The sequence below is a fragment of the Zingiber officinale genome, chromosome 1A (assembly GCF_018446385.1).
Source record: "Zingiber officinale cultivar Zhangliang chromosome 1A, Zo_v1.1, whole genome shotgun sequence".
Classification (NCBI taxonomy): domain Eukaryota; kingdom Viridiplantae; phylum Streptophyta; class Magnoliopsida; order Zingiberales; family Zingiberaceae; genus Zingiber; species Zingiber officinale.
Genome location: NC_055987.1, coordinates 140583114 through 140602170, shown reverse-complemented (window position 1 = coordinate 140602170; position 19057 = coordinate 140583114). Strand labels below are relative to the sequence as shown.

Here is a 19057-nt window from a genome sequence, read left to right as displayed (position 1 = left end):
CGTCAAACATCAAAATACAACTCGAGTCAGGTCAACTCGAGTCGGGTCAACCAGGTCAACCTTGACCTAAGGTTGCACCAACAATCTCCCCCTTTTTGATGTTTGACAAAAATCATAATCAAGTTAGGTTAACCCGATAACCTAACTTAGGTTTTCCAATAGTTCTCCAATGCTCTTCCTTGAGCATTCTCCCCAAATTCCAATGTTCTTCCTTGAACATTCTCTAGACATTCTCCCCCTTTTTGACACACATCAAAAAGAGTGAATCAAGGTCAAGAGTTTCTTCCTAATGAAAGTCTCATACCTTTCATTAAAACCCTTAATTTCCCCTTGATACTAAACACAACAATCAACATAGTGATAATCCCATATCACTCATCCTCAGAAATCGAGTAAAAACTCCCCCTACAAGTCAACTCCCGCTTGACCAATAGGTAAAACTCCCCTAAAGGTCAACTCCCCCTTCACCATTGCACCAACAATGTCTTGGAGAGTTTCAATCCTTTAGCAATCAAAAACACCAACTTCCAGCTGAAATTTCAGACAACCAGTCGAAAATCATCATTTTGGCACGCTCTGATCGGTCACCAGACCGATCAGGAGCTCCCTGGATCGGTCCAGTGACCGATCCAGCATCCCCTGGACCGATCAGGGAACCTCCTGATCGGTTACACATGTCTATTTCTGATTTCTGATTTCTGAATTTTTTCCTCCCGAAATTCAGAAACCCCTACAAAATTACAGAAAATTCCAAAAATTATAAAATTTTGAGGATACATTCCTCATAACATATATTATCATGGAAAAATAGTTTTCTATGAAAATAACTTCCATTTTCAAATCTTGATACAAAGTTTAAAAACTTTGAAATAGTTCAAGTTTACCTCAACTTTGTATCAACTTGCTCAATGATGAATGCTATCACTAAAAAAGCTTCATCAAGGTTTTTCAAATCAATTTTGAAATGATTTTAAACCATTCAATTTAGGACCACAATCTTAGGGCTAAATGTACATGACTTGTACACAAGCTTTCCCTATGATCCTCCATTTTGAATTAGGGTCATCTAGGTACAAGAGCTATGCACCTTGATCCTAACTCATAATCCTAATATCTCACACACATCTAAGGTGTATCAAACACATCCAAGTCAATTTTGATGTGAGATATGGGTTTAGATCATCTTAAGCTAAGTTCTCATGCATTTTCTAAACAACAATTTGATTTCCATATCAAATTATGTTTTTGTCCTTAAATCAAATTAATTGATTATAAATGCAAAAGATGATGACATGGCATAAAATAATATCATAAGTAAAAACATGTGCCAGTGTCATGATGTCATGGCATAAAGTATGAAACTTAAATAAGGCATGACATATAGCTAACCTAAGTATTATCATGACATTTCAAATGATAATAAAATAAATATGATGTCATGACATGTCATATGACAAACAATATATGACAAATGACATATAAAGACATAGAAAATACCTAATTCTAGCTTTAGTTGTCATTTTTGATAATTTTGATCATTTTACCATAAATTCTATATTCCTAAGTGTAATAGACCTAAAATCATATACTAAAGATTTTTAAATCACTATGTGCCAATTAGATTGTCCCTAGAGAATTCCTCGAATATGGTTGGCACATGCTAATCACCTTAGGAATAATTTCTTAATCTCATTTTCAAGGCTTGATTACACCTTGAACATTCCTAAAGTGCCACCTTTTTCCATGATTAGGTTAACTACCTATTCAATTAAGGTTGGCATACCCTAATTCATCTAGCGTGGTGGAATCACGCTCCTAGGAACCCAATACCTATTTGAGCTCATTGGGTTCACTAAATATTCACTAGGGATGACTTCCCTAGCAACCCTCCTAATGACCCTCCTAGGCTTTAAAGCCTTGGTCATTTGAGACTCATCAAGATCAACTCTAGGGGTGACTCCCCTTGTGACCTTGGTGATGGTCTTCCTAGCCCTAGGTCTTGTTCCATAATCGAATGGAACATTATGATAAGCCACTTGAGACTTAGGTTTGTGACCCAAACCTCTCATGTCCTTGGGCTTTGGTTTTTGACCCTTAGACCCTAGAGTTGACTTCTCCAAATTCTTAAGGGTCTTTTCTAAAGTGTCAAGTCTTGACCTCAAGACTTGATTTTCCTTCTCTAATACCTTAAGTTTTAATTTATCATTTTTCTTTGAGGTATATCCTAGGCATATGTCTAGTTGTTTTGGGATTTCTACCTAGGTTCTCCTTAGCTTTAGATGAGTTAATTCTAGGGTTATCATTTCTAGAATTGTCCTTACCTAGGCTAACATGTTTGTCACCTAAGCACATGTATTGATTTCTATTGATATCATGCCTATCTTTATTGACAATTGCAACAAAGCTACTAGCATGTTTCTTATGAGAATTGCAATAATGTGCCTTAAAAGATACCTTAGGGTTTGCCTTAGCTCCCCCTATCGATGTGCTTGGTCTCTTGTCCTTGTGAGGTTGCCTCCCCCTCGGACATTGGCTCCTATAATGTCCCCTTTGCTTGCATTGGAAGCACACCACGTGCTCCTTGCCCTTGCGTATCGGGACTCCGGCTTCCTTGACCTTTGGCGCCGGTGGAGTCTTCCTAATCCTCTTTGGACATTTACTCTTGTAATGTCCATATTCCCTATACTCAAAGCACATTATATGTAATTTATTTGAAATTAAGTTGCTTGAGTTACCTAGGGTTGAGGATGGATATACGCTCTCTTCTTCATCCCTTCCGGAGGTAGAGGTTTCTTCTTGCACCAATCTTGATGAAGAACTCTCCTCCTCCTCTTCCTTAGATGTTGAGTAGCCCTCAACTTCTAATTCCTTTCCTCCATGATGTGAGCTACTTGGCTCACTTGACTCCTCTTCATGACTTGAAGTGGAGCTCTCCTCATGGAACTTAGCCAAGTTGTTCCACAACTCCTTGGCATAGTTGTATCCACCTAACTTACACAAGATATCATTAGGTAATGAAAATTCAAGGATTTTCGTTACCTCGTCGTTGATTGTGGATTGGTAGATTTGTTCCTTTGTCCACTTCTTCTTCTCGAGAGGTTCTCCCTTTTTATCCACCGGAGGAGTAAAACCTACTCGTACACAATTCCAATTCACTAGGTTAGTCATAAGAAAATACTTCATTCTTACCTTCCAATACGCGAAGTCGTCGCGATCGTAGAAGGGTGGAATCGTGATGTCTTCTCCAAGTAGATCCATTCTCTAGCTTGTGCTCCCCCGGGTGTTAATCCGACGAAGAGCAACCTTGCTCTGATACCACTTGTTAGGACCTTCGGATAGCGGCTAGAGAGGGGGGGGTGTGAATAGCCGACCTCAAATTATCGTTTCTTCCTACAATTTAGGTTAGCACAGCGGAAATAAAGAGTAGAAACGAAAATGGAGAAGATCAAACCTCAAACGCGACGATATAACGAGGTTCGGAGATGATACTCCTACTCCTCGGCGTGTCCGTAAGGTGGACGAATCCTATCAATCCGTGGGTGGATGAGACCCCGGAAAACCGGCTAATAAATACTCCTTCTGGGTGGAGAAATCTCACCACAATTCCTTTTGCAACAGCAATAATGGAGTACAAAGAATAGAGCAAGAAACAATGAACAATATGAATGTAAAAACACCCTACCAAGTTTGCTTGTCTTCTCGTTGTCTACTGGAGTCCGTTGATGAAGCAGCTGTTAGGATCGATGATCGCGGCTAGAGAGGGGGGTGTGAATAGCCGACCCCAAATTTGTTCTTTTCTTTCTACAAACTAGGTTAGCGCAGCGGAAATAATATAATAGAAACGAGAACGAGAAGATCAAACCTTAGACGCAGCGATGTAACGAGGTTCGGAGATGAAACTCCTACTCCTCGGCGTGTCCGTAAGGTGGACGAAGCCTATCAATCCGTCGGTGGATGAGACCCCGAAGAACCGGCTAATAAATACTCCTTGTGGGTGGAGAAACCTCGCCACAATAACTTGCAACAACAAGATAGAAATACAGCAAGAAATACAAACAATATGAATGTAAAACACCTTGCTTGCCTTCGACTGGTTTCCGTTGATGAAGCAGCAACTTCACGGAAGAACAACAGCAACTGACCAGCCGGGGAAGCTCACACGAAGCTTCACGAAGCAGAGAGCTCAGCAAAGCTCAAGCACAGCAAGGAGCAGGGGCAAGAAGGAAGGAGGTCACTGTACAGGCCCTCGAACTCTTTTTTTAACCTGCGAAGAAGACACAGAAGAAACTAGCCGTTGCTACGCAACGGCTAGGATGTGGACCGATCAGGCTCCAACCTGATCGGTCCAAAGAGCTCCTGATCGGTAATGGGGACCGATCAGGCTAAGCCCTGATCGATTTTAAGGTCTGGACCGATCAGGCATGCTCCTGATCGGTCCAGCTTCATCCTGATCGGTCCTGGGGACCGATCAGATCTTTCTCTGATCGGTCCAGGGACCGATCCCCTTCCTTTTCCCCCGAGCTTCTTGCCTTCTGATCGTTGTTTCATGATCGGTCTGCAGACCGATCAGATAACACTCAGTAGGCTACTGTTTGGTTACTGATCGGTCACTAGACCGATCCAGATACCCAGTGTATCACTGGATCGATCCACTGATCGATCCAGAGCTTGGTTTTTGCCAAACCAAGTCCCAAGCCTTCCAAACCAACATCCGGTCAACCTTGACCTGTATCCGGTCACTCCCTTGACCTACTTGACCTTCTCAACACCAGATGTCCGATCACCCTTGATCCATCTGGATTTTCCCTTGCCCGGCTTCACTCACCAGGACTTTCACCTAGCTTTACTCACTAGGGTTTTCACCTGGCTTCACTCACCAGGTTTTCAATCTGCCCGGCTTCACTCACCAGGACTTTCCAACTGCCTGGCTTCACTCACCAGGACTTCCCAACTGCCTAGCTTCACTCACTAGGACTTCCCAACTGCCTAGCTTCACTCACCAGGACTTCCACCTAGCTTCACTCACTAGGATTTTCACCTGGCTTCACTCACCAGGATTTTCCAACCGCCTGGCTTCACTCACCAGGACTTTCCCGTCTGCCTGGCTTCACTCACCAGGACTTTTCCACATCCGGTCCAGAGAACGAGCTACCGAGCCCTCTCTGACCACAGTTCGGAGAACGAGCTACCGAGCCCTCTCCGACTTCCATCCGGTCCAGAGAACGAGCTCCCGAGCCCTCTCTGACCACAGTCTGGAGAACGAGCTACCGAGCCCTCTCCGACTTCCCATGTGCCAAGCTTCCATACTTGGACTTTTCCCATGCCAAGCTCCCTGCTTGGACTTTTCCCATGCCAAGCTCCCTGCTTGGACTTTTCCCGTGCCAAGCTCCCTGCTTGGACTTTTCCGAGTCAGATCAACTCACCTCGGGTCAACCAGGTCAACCTTGACCACAGGTTGCACCCACAATCTCCCAAGCTTGTATCCTTGTCAAACATCAAGATACAACCATTGTCTAACATAACTCGTCAAACATCAAAACACAACTCGAGTCCAGTCAACTCGAGTCTAGTCAACTAGGTCAACCTTGACCTAAGGTTACACCAACAGCAGCAACTTCACGGATCCAACAACAGCAGCTAGAAAACCAGCCGATGGAAGCTCACACGAAGCTTCAGAAACACAGAGCTCAGCAAAGCTCAAATCACAGTCTCGTGAGGAAGAGTAACATCTTCCTTCGTCTACTGTAGAAGTCTTATATCCTGCACCTGCGAAGAAGACAAAGAAGAACCCAGAAATCTAGCCGTTGAGTCACAACGGCTAAGCCTGGACCGATCAGGCTCCATCCTGATCGGTCCAGGAGGACCCTGATCGGTCTGTGGACTGATCAGGCCCTAGTCTGATCGGTCCCCAGACCGATCCCCAACTCTCTGTGAGAATCGGTTCCGAAGCCTGATCGGTCTGTGGACCGATCAGGCTATAGGTGGATCGGTCCACAGACCGATCCCCCTACCTTCTCTGCCTCTGATTGTTTCCTGATCGATCTACAGACCGATCAGTTAACCCACAGAAACATTCTGTTTGGTTACTGATCGGTCACCAGACCGATCCAGACAATCAGAGTATCACTGGATCGGTCACCAGACCGATCCAATGTCTTAGAGCTTCCCAGCCCTAAACCCTAAAGCCTTCCCGGTCTAGAGAACGAGCTACCGAATCCTCTCTGACCTAGTCCGGAGAACGAGCTACCGAGCCCTCTCCGACTTCATCCGGTCCAAAGAACGAGCTACCGAGCCCTCTCTGACCTAGTCCGGAGAACGAGCTACCGAGCCCTCTCCGACTTCGTCTGGTCCAAAGAACGAGCTCCCGAGCCCTCTCTGACCTAGTCCGGAGAACGAGCTACCGAGCCCTCTCCGACTTCCACATCCGGTCCAGGGAACGAGCTACCGAGCCCTCTCCGACTTCCACGTCCGGTCCAGAGAACGAGCTCCCGAGCCCTCTCTAACCTAGTCCAGAGAACGAGCTGCCGAGCCCTCTCCGACTTCGTCCGGTCCAAAGAACGAGCTCCCGAGCCCTCTCTGACCTAGTCCGGAGAACGAGCTACCGAGCCCTTCTCCGACTTCCACGTCCGGTCCAGAGAACGAGCTACGGAGCCCTCTCCGACTTCCACGTCCGGTCCAGAGAACGAGCTCCCGAGCCCTCTCTAACCTAGTCCGGAGAACGAGCTGCCGAGCCCTCTCCAACTTCGCATGCCAAGCTTCCATACTTGGACTTCTCCCGTGCCAAGTCTCCATACTTGGACTTTTCCGTGCCAAGCTCCCTGCTTGGACTTTTCCCGTGCCAAGCTCCATGCTTGGACTTTACCGAATCAAGTCAACTCAAGTCGGGTCAACCAGGTCAACCTTGACCGAAGGTTGCACCCACAATCTCCCAAGTTTGTATTCTTGTCAAACATCAAGATACAACTTTTCTATTCTCGTCAAACATCAAAATACAACTCGAGTCAGGTCAACTCGAGTCGGGTCAACCAGGTCAACCTTGACCTAAGGTTGCACCAACACGAACAAGATTATCGGTCGACCGAACCATTAAAGATCAGTTAATGTAAAAGATCGAGCCAACGTCAGACTCCAGCAAGGAAGGAAGGGAGCGGGTTCGGTCGACCGAACAGAGGGATCAGTCGACCGAACAACAATGGCACTTATAAAAGGAGCTCGAGGTCTGAGGCTCAGCAACTCTTCTCTGATCGACTCAAGTTCTGTTCTGCAAGCAAATCGTGCTACAATCTTTCATCAACTCAGCAAGCCACACTATCCGAAAGTGCCGACCAAAGCTACAACTGCATTTACTTGTCGGTATATTTTTATATAAGCTTGCATTGTAATTCACTTAAGCAAGATAGTAGGGTTGTTACTATCTTGCTCATTTGTACGATCTGCTTCTTTCCGAGGATCTCGGAAAGAAGAGCTATAGTGATTTGCCCATCGGTGCGATCAAGGATCGCGGGCCTTCGAGTAGGAGTCGAGCTAGGCTCCGAACGAAGTAAACGAACTTGTCCCTTTATATTTTCCGCTGCTTACTCAAATTATTTTGAAATACTAAAAGAAAAGTTTTTAAAAGAGTACGATATTCACCCCCCCCTCTATCGTACTCATCCGATCTATCAGATTAGTCAGATGTTAATGATGATTAAATATTAACATTATTATTTCCGTCGGTAAGTAATGTTTTCATATTGTTTTGTATTTATATTATCAGGTTTTTAGACCTTATTATGATGTGTTGCAATGTTATTTTGCAGATATCATTATGGCAGAGCAGCAGCCTGTGGCACCCCATGCTACAAGGTTATTACTGTTGTCGGGGGCTCGTAAGTATTTTGTACTATTAATTCAAGTTTATATATAACTTTAGTTATAATATATTTCTCATAACTTCATATTATTTTGTGCATGTTCACTCCAGATGGGCACAGAGTTGCCACATATATCACTGCAAAATTCAAGGAACGAGTTAGCGCGTCTGGTACTACATGGAGGCATGTAGACCAGGAGATGAAGCTATTTTATTATAATGAATTTGTGGTAAGTAAATTTAATATATTTCACATTCTATAATATAGTTATCATTTAAACTAAATGTTTAACTTATAATTACAGAAAAGATATACATGGGTGGACGGGCAAGAAGACCAATTTAAAGCTACATGGAATATTTACTATGCCAAACTCTACAGAGATCATATGTATTACATGAGAAAGAAGGACACTAGGCATGCGTATGTTTTGGAGGCGATATGGAATGCATGGACGGCCACCTGGGCTGCAGAAAGGTGGCAAGCTAATGCCGAAAAGGCAAAATCAAATAGGAATATAGAGCCAGGTGGCCCAAGCACCGGAACCGCTTGGCATACGTCAGGATCCAGATCTATTGTTGAGCATACTATGGATCTGGTGAGTATAATTTAAAATCATACTTTGTAACAAATTTTGTATTTATTACCAACCTTGTATTGTTGAGCATACTAATTTTTTCCCGAATTTTTTGAATGTAGGAACGTGAGCTTGCCCGACAGCCTACATGTATGGAGATTTTTCTCAAGACCCACAAGAAGAAGGATGAATCATTTGTTGATTCTCGATCTCAAACTCTACATGTAAGATTATTAACTTTATTACATTTGTTCATTTCTATCTTGATTAGTAATTAGTAATACAAATCAAATTAGATATTATATTATTTTTTATCCAGCAACAAATGACAGAAAGGGTGGTTCAAGCATCTCAGCCATCAACAGAGGGTGGAGAGTCATAGTCTTTATCCACCGACGATCTAAATGAGATTTATTATGATATTGTTGGTGGAAGGACAAAAAAACTCCACCCTCTACGGCCTTGGCTCTCAGGCCAAAGTGACATTTGATCGTTTGAGGAATCCAGTAGGTCGTGTTAGTTCCTCTTCTTCTAGTGAGATGCAGTCTTTAAGACGTGAAAATCAAGAACTGCGTTCTCAACTGAAATCAATGGATCAGAGGATGACTGATATGGATCAGTGGAGAGCTGATGAGGAGAAAAAAAGAGCTGAACGTGACAAGAGTAATGAAGATCTCATGGCCCAAATGCGGGCGATCATGGCTTCTTTCACCCAGGCATCACTGGGTTCTGAGTCACAGGAGACTTAAGATCCATCAGATGGTGATCATTAACTTTTTTGAGGTTTGTTCAACTGCACTTTAGTTTTTTATTTATTATATAGAACGTGAGCCTGTTTTGATATTATAACATGTTTATTTCTAAAGGTTTTCTTACTATATGTTTCAGGAGTCACGTTCAGTCATATTAGGCTCTTCACTACATCATTTGCTCATTTTTGTTCAGGTATTATCATTTCATATAAAATTCGTTATACATATATATGCAAACTGTTTATTTATACATCATTTTGTATTTGCCTTTCTACAAGATTTTCTTTATGATTTCGCGTTCTTACCTTATTTAATTTGGACTACATTCTAGTTTGGTATGTATTATGTAAACTTGACTTTAGATATGGATATGTGTGGAATATATATTCTTAGATTTGGTTAGCCATGGATTGTATGGAAAATGTTTTGTTTGGTGGATTTTTTTAGTGGTTGATTGTCATATGATATATATACGTGTGTGGATTATATTTGATGTAAATTATATTTACTGTGGATTGTATTTGTTGTGTGAATTGTATAATACCATCGATTGTGATGGTTTGTTTATATATTTGGAAAATGTATATGAGAACAGTATGTAAACGAAATGAATCTGTGAATTTTTTTTTTATTTCCCGTCGGAAAGTATTGAAACCACATATTTCGATAGGTTACCGACGGAACTAGCTAGTTCCGTCGATGATTACCGACGGAACGATCGTTTCCGTCGATAATTCCCGATAGAACAATAAGTTCCGTCGGGAGATTTATGCCAATTTTGCAAACTGTTATTTCCCAACAATATCGATGGATATTTAATTCCGTCGGTATATATTGCCGACGGAATTATATTTTCAGTCGGAACTCTTGGGCCGGCGGATATTTACCGACGGAATAAATTCCGTCGGAAATTTGTCGATACGGGCATGTACCGACGGATATTTCCGTCGGTAAAACTACTTTTTTTTTGTAGTGCTCTCATTTGGAGAAAAAAATCATGTAAATACGTCGTAGTTAAGGTTTGAACCACGGGTATCTGAGTGACAATCTGGATATCCTACTCGGACATCATAACTCAGGGAAAAAAAAACAAAAAAAAATGGTAAGAAATAACATGCTGAGGGTGGTCACTCTTGAGCTAATTAGAGGGTCAAGCGTGCTCCTGGTGGAGCCAATTATTTTCTTTTTTTTCCTCTTCCCCTTTACCTTTATATTTTGGTGATTAATTGAGCTCAATCTCTTTTTTTTTCTTTTGGCTCTATCAGGAGCTTTTGGCTCATCAACAATAAAGTTTTCTTTAACTTTGCGTGCATAAGGCTTTGTTAATCTAAGTTGTCTTGAATCAACTTTAATAGAGGGGAAAAAGTTAATTATATAGTCAATATCAAAACGATCAGGATCGACATGACAACTCCGTGAGGATCATGACAATGCCTAATGCCTATTGATACTAAATCTTTAAGATTTAACTTGTCTAGCACTTGATTAAATAACTATGATGATCATGGCAATGATTTTAACAAATTAATTCATTTTTAAGAATTAAAATCCTAATATCTTCGAGATTCCAATTCCTTAAGTCCTCAATTAAATGAAAAAAATGTAAATTGTCAAAGAAAACAGACTGATTCACCACCTATCAACATCACCTTATAATTTTTTTAAAATTCATATATTTTTACAAATTGTGATTTTAAAAAAATTATTTTTTTTTAAAAAATCCTCTATGTGCTAGGATAATTAAATTATTTAGAATTAAAAAGATATATATAGTTATAATCTAGATGATGATGCCTGAGGCAGAGGCACTTTGTGTCCGGCCTTTGCTTATATATCAAGTGAAAAAGGCTTAAAAGACCGTACACAGCTCTTCTCCTCTCTTCCCAGAAATCTATGAAGTGAATTCCTGTCATAAATTGAAGTCAATTACCACAAATGATGGTAAAATAGTGAATACATTCGTCCCTAGCATCTTGTCAATTTGTCTCAGGATCAACACCGAGGAGGTAAATCATGACGACTACTAACCTTTGGAATAATGACTAGCACATAAGGGAGACATTTATTTCGACTTTGTCAAGATTCGAACCCCAGACCTCATGATGGTAATACTTCATACGCTAACTACTAGACCCATCTGAGAAAACTCAACCCCAAAGAATATTCAATGAATGGGAGGTTGAATCCATTCCAAAGAGACTCGATCAAATTTTCCTCCATCTCACATTAGTCACATTCAATAGAGGTGCTTGATAGTCTTTTCACCTACGAGCTCTTATGTCTAGGTCATCTGTACTAATGGTTAGTAGTCATTTGTGATTTACCTCCTCCGTATTAACTTAGGGATAAATTAGCGGAGGCGAGCGAATCGCCTTAATTTTTTCACATCTAATAGTAATTGTAAGTTCTCACGAGATGCCAATTGGATAGAGGATGACAAATATATTATAATAGAATAAGAGATCAATTCGTCTGCCAAGAAAAAAAAAACCTTTCTCATCCCCTAATTACTTAGCGTTCGGCTATAAGCTGACCATGTAATTATTTCCCTTCACATAATCTAGGAATAGTAAAATAATTGTAATTAGCTAGTTGAATCCGTGGAAGGTTCTTTATTAGCTAGTTGTATTGAGTACAAAGCAACTATAATTAAATATAAGTCATCAAAGTAATTATAATTAAAGACATGAGTGAGTCACTATTTTACATGTAACTTGGTCAGTAAAATGCCATTAAAATGTTCATATATAGATCAGTAGTTGAAAGACGAAGTAAAATATGAATTCATATGGATATATAAGAAAATCACAGAAAAATGGAAAAAATATTTAAAGCATCTCTCAGGCTTTACTTGTACATTAAGAAATCTAACCCCACAGAAACATTCTCAAAGACCGGCATCAATAAACTATAAATAACTGATCACAAGAAGCTAACAGTTTTCTATAAGGACACAAAAAAAAAAATAACATATGATTAAGTAAGTCTAAAGTGATTTATATGGACTTATTATATGGGTGGTCCAAATTAAATCTCTCACCTAACAGATTAATTTTTCTAACATTCTTCAAGTGTATCTATACTTTATTGGATATAGACAACTGAAAGAATTAAAATTTGCTAATCAAGTCTATATCTACATCTATAAGGCTAACCCTAATTAGCTAATCTTTGCCAAAACATTCTCTCGCTATTCATGAAGCTGCCACCCCCATTTGTTGGCCAACTTTGTGATAAAGCAAAAAAGCAAGGGAAAAAGAAAGTGAAAGATGGAAAGTTAGAAGAAAAATATGTATTATTTAATCAAAAGATGGGATGGAAGGGAAGGTGAATAAAAAGAAAAGGCTCCTTCTATACCATGTACAGAGTAGTAGCAGTGGTAGTATTCAAGGGGTTGACCTCGAAGTTAAGAATTGAACTCTGAGGAGAGTCTTCCATCTATGAATAGAGGAGGAGTCCATCATCATCATCATCATCATCGACGACGACAACAGCAGCAGCAGCATGAGAGTTCCTTGGTGCAGCAAATGATGATTGGGAGTTCACCAAGCCCTAGTTTCTGGAGCATGAATGAGCTGATGATGGTGCCACCTCAGGAGATGCCCAATCTGTCTTCCTCCAAGGAATTCCCTAAGTTCTTGAAGGCACTTAGTCCCAAGATCCCTTGCCATGATCAAAGATCACAAGAGCTCCCTGAGTCATGGAGCCAACTCTTGCTGTAATTTCAACACCCTTCATCTCTTTATTCCCTTTAACACATGCACATAATGAGACTTGTGATTTATATATAAATATATGTGACAGGGGAAATTTGGTGGAGGAAGAGGGAGAGTGCACATACGCTCCAATATTTGAATCATCCACTAATCTTCAAAATCTGGTTGGCCATGTACTCAAGGAAGATATTAGTTACTGTGGCAATTTTGAAGAGCATCACCAAGAAGATGAACAGGGAACAAGTAGATCTCCCAGGTCTTGTGTCACTACAAGCTTCAGCAACAACAATATCTTAGACTTCTCAAATAGTAGCAAAGCAGCACAGAGAAAGCAAAATCACCAAGCAGACCATCATCACTTATCACCTGATCAGGTAAGAATTATTAACTAAACATATATTCCTTGATTTTTATGGTTGATTAATTCAAGTTTTTTTTTCGCTTATTAATTGCTTTCTTTAGAATTTCAATGCTAAGTGGAATGGCAACAGTGGTGGTCCATCTTTCAAGAAGGCTAGGGTTCAAGCCTCCTCAATAGTGTCACCTCTCAAGGTTCCTTTCTCGCATGAGAAATTGTCCCAGCACTACATTAGTGAATTGAATAATTTTTTATATCTCTTATATTCTGTTTACAGGTTAGAACGGAGAAGTTGGGAGATAGGATTGCAGCTCTACATCAGCTAGTTTCTCCATTTGGGAAGGTATTACTAAGTAGTAGTAAATTCATTAATTAATGTACTGTGCACCATTACATGAATCCATCTTCAGCCTTAGGGTTCTTTGAGTTTGTCACTCTTACCTCAAGGTTATAGACCGATAGGAAACTTTTCCAATATCTATCTACCATGGCAATGCACGCTCATTACTGACACACGAGTCTATTTGTCCTGCAGACTGACACTGCGTCTGTACTGCTGGAAGCCATCGGCTACATCAGATTCCTCCACGGTCAAATTCAGGTCCACCCTCTCCCTCTCTCTTTCTCTCTCCCCCTTAAAGGGATGAGAATATTGTTTGGGTCTCGATGAGCTAGGTGAGAGGACAAGTGAGGCAGCACGCGAGCATCTTTTTGTGCAGAACTTCACAGCTTTTGTGTAGTTCTTATAGTTGCGCCAAGCTCTTGTCTCATTCTGCTGTCGCATGTGTACACAGCGTGTGTTTCAGAGATTAGAAAGAAATTTACTTCGTGCAGGCTCTGAGCTCCCCGTATATAGGGAAGGCATCGAGGGACTCCACCAACAGCCATGGATCATACCACCAAGTGGTGAGTTCAATTAATGCTTCCCTGACTTGCTATTTAAATGAAGAAAGCGCATGCATTTGACGTGTCATGTTTGTAGGATGATGGTGATCAGGAAGGCGGAAAGGACTTGAGGAGCCGAGGGCTGTGCCTGGCGCCGGCTTCCTTCACGTTGCAAGTAGATCAGAAAGACATCGCAGCCAGTTTCTGGGCTCATAATTAATAACTTTGAAATGGGAGGTTATGATGAGAAATTAACTTGTTAATTACAGTCAGTCTTCACGAGGCTTCTCGATTTAGTAGCAGTATTAAAATCATTGTAACTAATGATCAGTTAATTAGGTTCGTGATATTGGTTGAATATATTGTGTACATATATGCATGGATACATGAACTTACTTTGTTGGTAGTCGATAATGTTATCTATAAATTTCCTTGAATTATATTTTTCAGTGGCACGAATGCATGCCATCTATAAGAGTTGTTCTTCTCTTTTCTGTCGAGACCTGCACATCATTGATAGCAGCTAAATTCTTCTCTTCGACACACTTAATCCTTGTTGTACTTTCACGTTGGTTAGTCCTAGGAAAATATATCGATTCCACTGTACAAAATTTTATACAAGTATCGAACTTTTCCTTAAATAACCTATTGGGTTATTTAGAAATTAAATTAGGAATCGCAGACGGAACTTAACATCATTGATTCCAAATTTAACTTATCTGTTCTTAATGATTTAGATTTGAATCGCAAGTGGAACTTAACACTATTGATTCAAATCCACCTATGTTATTAATTCCATTAAATATTAATTTCTAAAATTGCCTTCCAGGACTGCATGGCGAGGCACATGACCTTCTTGGATATGGGAGCAACCACCATCGCCTAGACAAAGCCTTTTAAGGAAAGTTGATATTTAATTTCCTTAAATAACTCTAGGTTAACCAAAAAGAACAATCGAATCATAAATTCGAAAACAAAAAAAACACAAACTCGAAAAACTAATTCGAAATACTAGATCTAATGTCTCTTGTGTTTGGAATTCTTACAAAAAGAAATAACTAGCATGATGCGGAAAACAATTCCTAATTATACCTTCTCTTTGTATGCTAATGACCTCGAGATCTTCTGCCGTATTCCTCGCCTCGCCTTGGACGTCGTGTGAGCGACGATCCTCCAAGATGAACACCACCCAAAGAGCTTTCTTCTTCCTCCTCTAAAATCCGGCCACCACCACCAATTTAGGAACCAAAGAGAGCAAGGGAAAGGGAAGGGGAGAGATCCGGCCATCATGAGAGAGCACAAGCAAGAGACTAGAATTAGATGTCTCCTTCTTCTTCTTCTTCTTCTTCTCCTTCTCCTCCTTCTCCTCCTTCTTGTATCCGACCACTTAAAGAAACCACAAGTAATATGTGATCGGCCCTAGCATGATAAAGAGCTAGGGGTCCACCCTAAGGAGGAGACTAGAGAGAAGAGAGAAAAAAAATTTTATTAACCCATGAAGCCTCTCCTCCCCTTCTTTTATAATACTTACCCAAGGCAAATAAGGAAAAAAATTTTACAAAAATTAAAATCTTCCTTATGTTTTTCCTTTTTTCTTTTTATTTTTCCTTTTCTTTCCTCTTGATTGAATCAATCACCAATCATAGATTAGTTTTAATTTGATTGGATGATGATTTAATCCTATTGGTCGGCCCCTTGCTTGGGCAACAAGCAAGGGTGGTCGGCCCCTATAAGGAAGGAAAAAATTTCTTTTGTAAAAATTTATAAACTCTTATAAAATTTTACAAGCTCTCTTTTAATTTCCTAAAGTGGATATTAAAAAGGAAAGTTTTAAAAATTAAAAACATATTTTAAAATTTAAAACTTCTCTTCTAAAAATTTCCTTTTTTAACATGTTTACAAAAATTTAAATTTTAAAACTTCTCTTCCTTTTTCTAAAATCATGAGAATGGTTAAAAAAAAAGAAAGTTTTAAAACTTTTAAACTTTCTTTTAAAACATGTGGCCTAATTCAAATAAGAAAAGTTTTTAAATTTAAAATCTCTTTTAAAACTTGTAGTTTTCTACAAAGAAATGATTTTTTAAAAAATTCAAAACACCCCTCCTTATTTGAATTATTGTGGTCGACCCCTTCTTGCTTGGGCACCAAGCAAGGGGCCGGCCCCTTAAGAGGATAATGTGGTCGGCCCTTGCTTGGTCACCAAGCATTGGGTCGGCCCCCTTCTTGGACACCAAGATGAGCTTATATTTGGATGGACTTGAGACTTTAATGAGGCTACGACAGGGACCTAGAGGAGAAATTAGTTTTGGCCTTCTGATGTGCTTGAGTATCCCGTATTCGCCCCGAACACACAACTAAAGTTCATCGATAATAACTCATTCCACTAGAGAGTTATTATCGCACTACCGCACCAATCCCAAATTACATTATGGGCTCCTTCTTATCATGAGTGTGTAAGCCTCCCTGTGTTTAAGATAATGAATGCCCACTAATTAAGTAAGTTACTGACAACTTACTTAATTAATATCCAATTCCAAGAGTAGTACCACTTAACTTCATTGTTATGTCGGACTAAGTCCACCTGCAGGGTTTAACATGACAATCCTTATGAGCTCCTCTTGGGGACATTCTCAACCTAGATAACTAGGACACAGATTCCTTCTATAATCAACAACACACTATAAAGTAATATCATTTCCCAACTTATCGGGCTTATTGACTTATCGAGTTAAATCTCACTCATTGATAAGTCAAAGAAATAAATACTAAATATATGTATTTGTTATTATATTAGGATTAAGAGCACACACTTCCATAATAAATAAGGTCTAGTTCTTTTATAAAGTCAGTACAAAAAGAACTTATCTAAAATGGTCCTACTCAATACATTTGGAGTGTATCAGTGTAATTTATTAGTTAAGATAAAATAATACTTAATTACACTACGACTACTTCAACGGTTTGTTCCTTTCCATCTTAGTCGCGAGCAACTGTTTATAATTTATAAAGAACTGACAACATGATCTTCTATTTGTGACACCACATACCATGTTGTCTACTATATAAATTAATTGAACAAATTACATTTAACAAATAAATATAGATATTGACTACTGTGATTCTTTATTTCTAAATAAATGTTTATACAAAAGATAGGCTTTTAGTATACACTCTAACAATCTCCCACTTATACTAAAAGACTATGTTGCCATACATCTGATTCCCAACCCTTCAACATGCTCATCTAAAGCTCTTGCCTTAAGGACCTTAGTGAAAGGATCTACAGGTCATCACCTGATGCAATCTCGGCGGCAACAACTTCTCCTCGTTTATACGATTTCTCATATTGGGTGGTACTTGCGCTCTATTGTGTTTACTTGCCTTATGGACTTATGGTTTCTTCGAGTTTGCTACTGCACCACTATTATTACAATAAATTGTAATAATTTTTGGGTAAACCAGAAAACATGTCTAAGTCCATCATGAAGTATCTGAGTCATACAGCTTCTATAACTACCTCAGAGACTGCCACTTACTCGGCTTCTTATGGTGGAGTCTGAAAAAGCACCTTTGCTTATCACTCTTCCATAGTTATGACTTCACCTCCTAAAGTAAACACAAAACCCCGAGGTCGACTTACTATTGTCCCTATCTGATTGGATGTCAAAATTCGTGCAACTCACAGGGACCAAATTATCTGCCTTGTAAGCTAGCATATAATCTTAAGTGCCTCTAAGGTACTTCAATATATGTTTTACAGCAGTCCATTGTCTTTGTCCAAGGTTACTTTGATATCTGCTAACTATGCCCTTTGCAAAACAGATTTCTGATCTCGTGCATAGCATACATTAGGCTTCCGATAGCCGAAGCATAAGGAAATGCCTTCATTTCCTCTATCTCCTTTGATATCTTCGAAGACATCTCTTTAGATAAAGCTACTCCATGCTAAAAAGGTAAGAAACCTTTCTTTGAGTTTTGCATGCTTAAAACGAGCAAGGATTGAAGATTGGGATAAGTAAAATATATTCTTTTCTTGCGATCCCTTTGATCCCAAGAATATATGCATTCTTCCAAGTCCTTCATATCGAATTGTTTGGGCAACCATACCCTTACTTCTGACAACACTTTGATATTGTTTCCAACTACCAAAAATGTTATCTACGTATAGTATAAGAAATACTACCACGTTTCCATCACACTTCTTGTATACACAAAACTTATTCGGTTATAAAATAAATCCATAGGTCTGGATTACTTTATTAAACCGGATGTACCAAGACCTTGAAGCTTTACTTCAGTCCATAGACTGATTGAGCTTACACACAAGATGCTCTTTGCTCTTTGCAATGAACCCTTCTGGTTGGATGTTTTCTTCAAGACTTCCATTAAGGAAAGTTGTCTTGACATCCACTTGCTAAATCTCATAGATAAAAGAATCCGGATAGAGTTAAGCATGGCTACCGGTAAAAAAATTTCCTTTTTCAACAAGCCTTGCTTTGAAAGTTTCTACCTTCCAGTCTATCCCTCTTTTCTTATTTTCACCCAATGACTTTTACAACATTTGGTGATTTTATAAGCTCCCAGACTCTATTAGAATACATATATTCTAATTATGTATTCTTTACAAAGATGCTGCATCTTTATCTTGGAGTGCTTCGTCATATGTCCGGGGATCAGGTTCATATCTACCAGGGATCAAGTCTAAAGACATGAATCTTTTAGGTTGTCTAACAACCCTCCCACTACGACGAGACACTTTCTACAATTGTGTATTATTTGTGATACGTGTTGTGGTTTCTTGTGATATTTCATCTTATACAATTGGTACTAGATTAGATGTGTCCTTTAATTTCCTTAAGAACAATTTTTACTCATGGGCTTGTGGTTCATAGTATAGTCCTTTTCTAAAATCGGGC

The 19057-nt window shown here is 39.7% G+C and overlaps 1 protein-coding gene across 2 annotated transcripts; it reads left to right on the top strand.

Annotated features, from left to right (window-relative positions):
* Window positions 1–12512: 12512 nt before the first annotated feature.
* Window positions 12513–14590, top strand: LOC122010398 (transcription factor bHLH68-like). 2 transcript variants are annotated; one of them, XM_042566925.1, is made up of 7 exons: window positions 12513–12900; window positions 12987–13272; window positions 13361–13450; window positions 13534–13599; window positions 13792–13857; window positions 14051–14162; window positions 14239–14380. In XM_042566925.1, the coding sequence occupies exons 1-7, from the start codon at window positions 12623–12625 to the stop codon at window positions 14241–14243; spliced, it is 903 nt and encodes a 300-aa protein (XP_042422859.1). In that variant the 5' UTR covers window positions 12513–12622; the 3' UTR covers window positions 14244–14380. The 2 variants fall into 2 exon arrangements, with proteins under 2 accessions (XP_042422859.1, XP_042422851.1); XM_042566917.1 differs by having other exon boundaries at window positions 12516–12900; window positions 14091–14162; window positions 14239–14590.
* The last annotated feature ends 4467 nt before the right edge of the window (window positions 14591–19057 follow it).